This window comes from Mus pahari, chromosome 19 (genome assembly GCF_900095145.1).
Source record: "Mus pahari chromosome 19, PAHARI_EIJ_v1.1, whole genome shotgun sequence".
NCBI classification, from domain to species: domain Eukaryota; kingdom Metazoa; phylum Chordata; class Mammalia; order Rodentia; family Muridae; genus Mus; species Mus pahari.
In genome coordinates, this window is record NC_034608.1 from 43,830,873 (window position 1) to 43,840,338 (window position 9,466).

At 41.7% G+C, this 9,466-nt stretch overlaps 1 protein-coding gene across 1 annotated transcript in view; it reads right to left on the minus strand.

Annotated features, from left to right (window-relative positions):
- Nucleotides 1-1,170: 1,170 nt before the first annotated feature.
- Fnta (farnesyltransferase, CAAX box, alpha) overlaps nucleotides 1,171-9,466 on the minus strand; it is a 17,401-nt gene continuing 9,105 nt past the window's right edge. The window contains exons 6-9 of the mRNA XM_021219125.2: nucleotides 6,631-6,779; nucleotides 3,227-3,289; nucleotides 2,000-2,171; nucleotides 1,171-1,782 (exon numbers count right to left, since the gene is read on the minus strand). Of these exons, the coding sequence (XP_021074784.1) occupies nucleotides 1,666-1,782; nucleotides 2,000-2,171; nucleotides 3,227-3,289; nucleotides 6,631-6,779 (501 nt within the window). The 3' untranslated portion in view covers nucleotides 1,171-1,665. The remainder of the gene's footprint in view (nucleotides 1,783-1,999; nucleotides 2,172-3,226; nucleotides 3,290-6,630; nucleotides 6,780-9,466) is intronic.

The following is a 9,466-nucleotide window of genomic DNA, read 5'->3' on the forward strand; positions in this document are numbered from 1 at the left end:
TCAGACTGCCACTGAACTTGTAAACCTCTGCATGCAGGGATCATAGTCATTTGCTGCTATGCTGGGCCCATTATGCATCTTCTTAGTTCCTAACAGCTTTGATGAGTCAGCAGCCCTAAAAACAAAGTTAAGTCACTGACAGTAATTTCTGAGGATAAATGTTCTTAGACTGGCTTGGTTTTGTTTGTTTTTTTGAGACAAAGTCTTCCTATGTGGCCCAGCTGACTTGGACTCTGAAATGTAGACCAGGCTGATCGCAAACTCACAAAGATGCACTTGACTCTGCCTCCTTGGAGGCATGTACCACCACAATTGACCACTAGGGTGTGTTTTGTTGTTTCTACTTCAATGCTGCTATAAAAAAATTATGCTATTTTCAAATATAGAATTAGAGATTTGGGAGATCTATAAGTGACAAACACTAACATAAGATGTAAAAACAAAAATAAAATGTTAAAAACGACTTAAATATATTTTCCCTACTGAAAGTTATTTCCCAAGTTTACGTGGATTAGAATCTTATTTAATTCTTCACAGTGATTTCCTTAGCTGTGCTTTGGTGTTCTAACACTGAAATCCTTTATGGATTGTTGCTGGAGCTAACATACTAGTCTGAGGTGCTCAGACTCCTAACTCTAGACTCGAGTGACTGGTAGAGGCCAGAAATCAAGGGACTACATTTCGGAGCCTCTGGTCGGTCAGCACATCGTAGGTGTGCTTCCATAGAAGGTGGCGTTCTAACTCCTTACGCGGCAGTTTCCCAGCTCTGGTTCAGGCAGCAGCAACTTGTTGATATTGCATAGCGTGGATGTGGGATAGACTTCAGATGATGAGGCAATGACTGTGAACTATCTATGCTTAATTATGATTAAACTCAGTTTAAATTATCTTGAGTACATTTTGTTGCTGACAAGAAAAACAGGACCATTTTCCATTTTTAATAAATTCACATTTCCCTCCCATAGTCACAAAATATATAGTAACATTCTCTTTCTAAGTTTTTGACATTTCTTTTTTTCAAAGAAGGCTACTCTCTATATTCTGAACTGGCCTGAACCTCTCTATGTAGTCCAGACTGGCTCAAACTTGCAGCAATCCTCCTGTCTCAGCCTCCCAAGCACTGGGCTTCTTTTTGTCCCTTATATACTGTTAAACACCAAACACTATGGGATTGTTTATAGATAATGTGACTTTATTATAAAACCTTTCTTTTGGCATTAGTTGGTTACAGTGACAGCAAGATCCTGTGAGTGCGCACAGCAGCTCTAACCAACAGGCGCAGTCCCCGTGTGATGCACCGAGATTCAGGTTACTCCAAGTCAATGACACGGTTCCCTTTAGTCACTCCCAGCGCACAGCCTTGCATACACATCTTTCAGGAGGAGCGGATTCTACAGGACTGGATTAAATGTTGGGAAGACTACAAAAGCAGTAGTTCCTTTATGGGAACTTTCCTCACCCTCCCCTCCAATGACTTTGCTTTAGAAAATCGATTCTTCGAGCTCGTCTGAACAGCGTCAGCACACAGGAGTCATACTTAGTTCTTGTTAAAAGCAGCACCTGGACACTTTAGCGCACAGCAAGAGATGACCGCTCTAACCGCTCTACGCTCCTGCATAAGAGGCCTTAGGAAGCATCGTCCACTTCTTCCGGACGCCCTCGCTGCTATACACCCGCTGGTATGTCACTTTCTCTGCAGTGCTTACTCTGAAGGGACCGTCCAATGTACCTCCAATACTCCTTCCTTATAGTGTCCTTTTCTCTAGCTAGGATCTCACATAACTGAAAATGAAAAATAAAAATGTATTAATGTTTAATTCACTCTCAAGGGCATATGTCAATTTAACATGGGTCCTGCACAAATGAGATACTGCAAAGCACTTACAACTGACAGTGCTGCCCCAAACTAGAAAGAGCCCTGAGAAACTCCATGAGGTGTGACGCAAGACTAGTGGCAGTGGGAGAGACAATGAGAGGACCCTGTTGCCCACGAACTCACCTCTAGTGCTTTATTAAGAATGTCCTCCTTGTTGTCACACTGGTTTTCTAGCATGTCTTCATAGACATCCACAAGAAAGGCAATCAGGTAGGGGGAACTGTGGCTTGGTTGTAAATCAAGCAACTGATTTAGTAGATTAGGGTATCTAGAAAGACCTCGGTCCTGCAAAATCCTAAAACAAAACAAAGCAAAACAAAACTCCATTCTGAGAAAGCACACACAATCGGAGAAAGATCAGGAGAAAGTAATCGTGAGGCACGAGCAAGGGAAGACTTATTATGAACAAGAGAGGCGGGAAAAGAAAAAAGAACTTATTTTAAACTGTGTAGGCCTTATTGATGGAGGTTAAAGTTCAGTAAAAATAAAACTTAAAATACAATGAAGCTGGACCGGGAATGTGGCTCAGTTGGCAGAGTGCTTGCCTGGCGTGCACAAGGCCATGGGTTCAATGCCTAGCAGTGCACAACCCAGGTATAGTGATGCACATCTGTGATCCCAGCATCTGGGAAGTGGAGGGAGAGATAAGAAGTTCAAGTCACCGTCAGCATCAGAGTCTGAGAGCAACCTGATACAGCCGAGATCCACCTAGCAAGGTTGTAAAACAATCATTTATAACTCAGGCTATACGACTTTACTATTGAAGCAGAAAAGAGCTTTTCTTAAAGGTAAAAAGAAGAGCAAGAGAGATGTGCCTACTTCTTCTTGAGGTGGTTCTTCACACCTTCAGCTATTTAGGGGATTAGAGGTCCTGGCGCATCTCCAAGTGTGACTGGGCCTCAGGGTATGCTCTGTAGGCCAAGGAGCTAGGGCCAGACCTTGGAACCCTTTTCAGAGTAAGACTTATCACTGACAGAAAGGCAGAAAGGCTAGCCACCCACCTGAGTGACTTGCTCGTCAAGTTTATGTTGCCATGCTCTACTGAGCCCAAATGAATGCTGTGTTCCATTCTTTGAAACAAAGACTAGAGGCAAATCCCTAGGAGTTGTAAATACTAGTAGCATGCATTGTACTGTTCTGAAAACTGGACTGATGTGTTCTCAGGGGTGACGAGGGGAAAGACGGAGGGCACGATGCCTGGGAATCACCACCCCCCACTCTGCTCTCCGGTCAGCCGGACCAGCACAGACACTCCCTCAGTCCTTTAGAGCCTGGTTATGGAACGCACTGCATGCTGCTGCTGCAGCGGGCTGCTGGCTCTCGGGACAGCCTTAGGGGAGCAGTGCTTACCCCTTCAGGTAGTTCCATGCGCTCTCATTATGTGGCACTAACTTGATCATTTCCAGAGTATACCTATAAGAAAATATATATGATTTTAAAGGAGCATATCAAGTCAACACAGTTTTAGCAACATTATCCCTTCCCTCTGCCAGCATTCAATTCTGCCTGCCAATGACTGGGCCCTGGCACCACTGGAGCACCAGCCTAGAGAAGGCAGCCCTTAACTGTGCAGTGTCAACACCCTGCTTCCCACTAAGAAGTGGCGCTGTGGAGATGGCTCAGCAGCTGAGAGCACAGCACTGGCTCCTCCAAATTCCCTACATGCACACAGCAGATCACATCGACCCAAAACTCCAGTTCCAGGGCATCCAGTGACCTCATCCATTCACTTCCAAGCACTGCATGCAGGTGATACAAAGGCATACTTGCAGACAAAACACTCATACACACAGAATACATGTTCAGTGTTTTTCTTTTAAGACATATAGAAGGGCCGGAGACGACCTGCTGGTTAAGAGTGCTTCCTACTCCTCCTGAGGATGTGGGTTTGGTTCCCAGCACCCACGTCCGGCAGCTCACAATCATCTGCTATGTCTGATTTCCTAGCCTCAGGCGATCTGAAGTCACTGGTCTCTGTAGACACCTGTACACATGTAGCATGTGCCTGCATATGCACACAAAGTCAGTCTTAAGACTTTACTTTGGATCGGATTGTCAAAACTACTACATACGTTTTTGAAGGAGGAAAAAAAAGAATATTGACTATTTTTCCTTCTGAAGAACAGTAACCTGGGGTGCTGCGCCAGAGGTCAACTTACGCCTAAGAGAGTCTCAGTAACTGACGTCACTTTAGGAGCTATAAGAAGTGGCACGGAACTGGGTGGTGGCGCATACCTTTAATACCAGCACCGGGGAGGCAGAGGCAGGTGAATTTCTGTGAGTTCTATGCTAGCCTTGACTACAAAGCATGTTCCAGGCTAGGCATCACTACACAATGAGACCCTACCTCAAAAGAGAGAGAGAGAGAGAGAGAGAGAGAGAGAGAGAGAGAGAGAGAAAGAGAGAGAGAGAGAAAGGGAGGAAGAAAGGGAAAGAGAAATGTTATGGAAATTTCATAAAGAATAAAAATGGTCATGAATATATAAGACTATTATAAGATTAATAATCAATTATAACACAATGCCAGTGTTCCAAAATCTCGAGCTAGACTGGTCCCAAGTAATTTAGGTAAAGCATACTTAACCTACAGCAGTAGACTGTACTTGCACAGAACTATAGCAAAGATCTATTAAATAAAAAACAAACCCCCACTGTTGTAGCACAGGCCTGTCATTCCAGCACTGAAAGGCGGAGGCAAGAACACTAGAGGTTCAAAAATGGTTGTAAGTCCATATACTGTGTTCTAAGCCAATGTGTGACACATGACACTTTGTCTCATAAACACCCCCCCCCAAGTATATACAGGGAATGTTGTGCATAAATGTCTGCAGATGTACTTATAAAGCTTGAAAGGCTATATATAATCATAGTTTATTCTAGAGAATTAGAAATCTTTTGGGCTGGCGAGATGGCTCAGTGGGTAAGAGCACCTGACTGCTCTTCTGAAGGTCCGGAGTTCAAATCCCAGCAACCACATGGTGGCTCATAACCATCCGTAACAAGATCTGACTCCCTATTCTGGAGTGTCTGAAGAGAGCTACAGCGTACTTACATATAATAAATAAATAAATCTTTAAAAAAAAAAAAAAAAGAAAGAAATCTTTTGACATTTTTTCACTCCCTCCCTCCCTCCCTTCCTTCCTTTAGGGTAAGGATCCCAAATAGCCCAGGTTGGCCTGGACCTTGTTACATAGCAAAGGATGACCTTTGCTTTCTGAGGTTCCTGCCTAGATTAGCTAAGTGCCAAGAACACAGGTGTGCACCACGTACCACACCTGGTGTCATGATGCGCTGGGGATCCAATTCACAGCTCTGTACATTTGAGGCAAGTGCTTTACCAACTAAACCATCTCCAGCTCAAGAAAGGGAAGTCTTGTCTTTAAATTTAACAGTTAATTTTCTCCCATAAACATACTACATTACTTTATAATACAAAGGAGAAAAGCATAAAACAACCTATAATCAGATCTATATATTTACCTATATATATATATATTTTAAAGATTTATTTATTATTAAATGTAAGTACACTGTAGCTGACTTCAGATGCACCAGAAGAGGGCATCAGCTCTCATTCTGGGTGGTTGTAAGCTACCATGTGGTTGCTGGGATTTGAACTCAGGACCTATGGTAGAACAGTCAGTGTTCTTACCCGCTGAGCCATCTCACCAGCCCCCTTTACCTATTAATATACCATGAATTCTAGATAAATACATCTATTATTATTTTAAACATTATTTTTGCCACCTTGAAGAATAGACCTTAATTCTGACATACTCGGAATCTTGCTCGTTTCTCTTTGACAGCAGAAGGCCTCTGATTTCCCCCTACAGGGAGACCAATGTGAACTTTCCAAATGCTTTATATTCAGTATTTTAGTTCTTTTAAAAACTAACCCAATGAAGACATGGTAAATAAGAAATATTACATATTTAAAATCCATTCATTACAAGTTGGGTCAGTCCATGATACGATACCTCTAAAGGATTCCACTGAGTCTTAAGACAACACCAACAAGAAAAAAAAGCAATGGTGCTCTCTAAACACTCTGAGCTTCCTCCTCTCACAGGCACTGCCCATGCTGGGCCGTGCACAGCCCCTTGTGTGTGCTGGTGCTTGCTCAGAATCCTAGCACTCAAGTAGAAAGCTCTCAAGTTCTAGCCCAGCCTGGGCTCCAGAGCAAGGACCTGTATTCAAAAGGGGGTGAGGAGAGTTGGCTTTCTGCTCTTACAGTTTTACATACAGCAACACTTGTCAGTGTGTGTGTGTGTGTGTGTGTGTGTGTGTTTGTGTGTGTGATTTTGTCACTACAGATGCATCTGGCAGTGTCTAGAGTCATCTCTGTTTAAAGCTGGGAGTGTCACTCAGCACCTACAGTCAGTCACTTGTCTAGCCAAAATCCTCACAAAAATAACTCAGCATTTAGGAACTACTATCTAAAATGCAACAGAATTTAGTGAGAATAGAACCAAAATAAAAAGACTGAATAACTTTACGAGCACCATGAAATCAATTTTTTTCACAATTTCTAGGATCAACAATACGTTAAGAGCCTGCAACACACAGATGTACTGTATGTATTACACGCAAATTCATCCTTGATGTGTTTTTCCCAAATCTGCCCCATTTGAGTTTGTAAGGCCTGGGGAAGGTTAGTAGGGCCTGGAAAGTGTTGATTTTGCAGCATCTGAGTGTGTCAAACATGACAGGCATGTGCATTTTTAATAAAGAAATGAACAATGTGGTATACTAACTGGACTTCTCTCTCTAACACAGCGCGATCACTGTAGCCAGTGGTATTAGAAATGACGAAGTGTCTTTGGTTCCACACAGAGTTATTTCTCACATCCTCTTTGAGAAGCTGGTCTACATACTGCAGCTCATTATCCCAAAGTCGAAACTCCTAAAAAAAAAAAAAAAAAAAAAAAAAAATTCAAGTTAGAAATGCTCTATTATTTGTAAATCAAAAACAAACAAACAAGAAGCAAGCAAAATGTCAGCAAACTAAGAAGGTAGAGCTGAAGAGAAGGGTTATCATGGTGACACGAAGCCAGTGATCCCAGTGTCCAGGAGTAGATGGAGAAGGATTAGAAATTCAAGGTCATCCTCAGCTCCATATCATATGTTCAAAGCCAAACTGGGTTACTTAAGACATTGTCAGAACAAGAGAGAGAGAGAGAGAGAGAGAGAGAGAGAGAGAGAGAGAGAGAGAGAGAGAAAGAGATTGAGCATAGATCCCACAAAGATACAAACTAAACAAACAGAAGTCAAAGGAAATTTAGAAGGGAAAGAAACAAAAACCAAATTCACTGGTAAGAGACTGAATAACTTTACGAGCCCATAAATTAATGAGATCTGGTATTGATATGTAACATTAAATGCAGAGCAGCGTCCTGAGTGGTAGCACGTATCAGGTATCGCAGCATTCAGGAGGCTGAGGAAGGAGGATCAAGAGCTCAGGGATACCCTGGGTTAAGATCAAATCCTTGTCTCAAAAACAAAACAAGTAAATTTTAAAAAGCAAATGCATGATAAAATTACTTTAAAACAATCACGGAATAATTAATAATATTTAAATGTTAAGTTTTACTTTATGGTTAGGGCATTTTGACAAAGTGAATATATATTTTTTCTTATTTGACATTAGCAAGATTAAAAATTTCGAAGCTGGTCCCTGATTTTAAAAGTCATGGGGAAGATAATAAACTAAGAGAGCATTCTGGTGGAAGGTCTGTGCTGGACAGTGGAGGGTGAGCACTGTTCGTGTGGCCACACAACAGCAGGCACACCCAAACACCACTGTCTGAGAAACCCTGACTTACACACATCCTTTAATCTCATGTGTAATCTCATTTTTAATCTCATGTGTAATCTCATTTTTAATCTCATGTGTAATCTCATTTTTAATCTCATGTGTAATCTCATTTTTAATCTCCTCATGTGTAGGAATGTTTTGCATGCATGCCTCTCTTGTGTACCCTGTGCATGCAGACCAGAAGAAGGTATAAGAAGGTATAAGATCTCCTGAGACTGGAGTTACAGTTCTGAGTTGCCACGTTGGAGCTGGGAATCAAACTCAGGTTTTCTGCAAGAGTAGTAAGTTCTCTTAGCTCCTGAGCCATCTCTGCAGCCCGTCCTACATGATTTTAAGGATATGTATGTATCACTTTTAAACTGAAGACATTCTTTCTTTTCCTTTTTCCCTTTTCCCGTTTCTTGTTTGAGACAGGGTCTTGTGTAACTCAGTCTGGCTTGAGCTCTGACCTTCCTGCCCCTCTCCCATGTGCTGGGATTACAGGCATGCAGCACAACACCTAAGGGGACACATTCGTCCTTTGATTTTATTGAGCATATAAAGTGTGCAGATTTTCTTCAGTTTTCAGAAATCACTTGTCTATTATTATAGTTGAAAATAATCTTACCTTCTAAAGACTGGGTTGAAAACATGAAACCATTCATACTGAATGTAAAAATGGAGAAACTTTAGTACTTTAGTTATAGGAACTTAAAAGCTACAATATAACTGAAGGGTCTCTTGGAATCCTTTGTCATTTAGAATGTCTGACAATTCAGTAAAAACCATACTTCGTAAAGTAGTTTTTCAAAGACATTGGTAATACTGTATTTAAGTTGCTGTGTTAGTAGACAGACATGGGTGACACATAGTTTTATCTTATTACAATTTTCTGTTTGCTTTTGTTGTTGATAGTCACACTATATCACACTGTCTGGTCTGGAATTTGCTATGTAGACCAGCCTGGCCTCAACTCAGACATCTGCCTGTGTCTGACTCCTGAGTGTTCGGATTAGAAGTAAAAAGCTACCATGCCCAGATGATTACAGTTTCCAATAAAAACAAAAATAGTAGAGGCTGGGGTGTAGCTCAGCAGGCAGACTGCCTCATATGCACAGAGCACTGGGTATAATCCCAGCATCACAAAAAAACCTGAGAGTAACCATGCAACCCTGGAATCTCACACTTGGGAAGCAAAGCCCGAAGGTCAGTCAAGATCACGTTGAGCTACACAGCAGGCACACTTGGTCAACATGAAGTTCTGTTTACCCAAAATGACTTCTTAAAATAAAAAAATACAACTACTAAAAATGTGTTCTCCTTTAGTTAAATATGAAGACATTTAAATTTTTAAATAATATTTTAACTGTGATGGTGTGGGGGCACATGCTTCCTTCCAATCCCAGGACTCAGGAGGCAGAGGCAAGCAGACCTCTGAGTTGAGAGCCAGCCTGTTCTATATACTGAGTTCTAGGCCAGCCAGGGCTACTCAGTGAGAATCTGTCTCAAAAAAGAGATATGATGTAAATTTAATCTAAAGGTTCTTTAAAATTTACTACTTTTCTTTAATATGAAACTATTCACCATCATATCAAAGCAATTATAAAAGGCAACCTCAAGTAGGATGTCAGGTCTCAAGCATCTTCACAGGTGTTTAATCATGCGTGCCATCATCTTTAAGAAAGGCTGTACCTGGGCTGGTGAGATGGCTCAGCGGGTAAGAGCACCCGACTGCTCTTCCAAAGGTGCAGAGTTCAAATCCCAGCAACCACATGGTGACTCACAACCATCCTTAA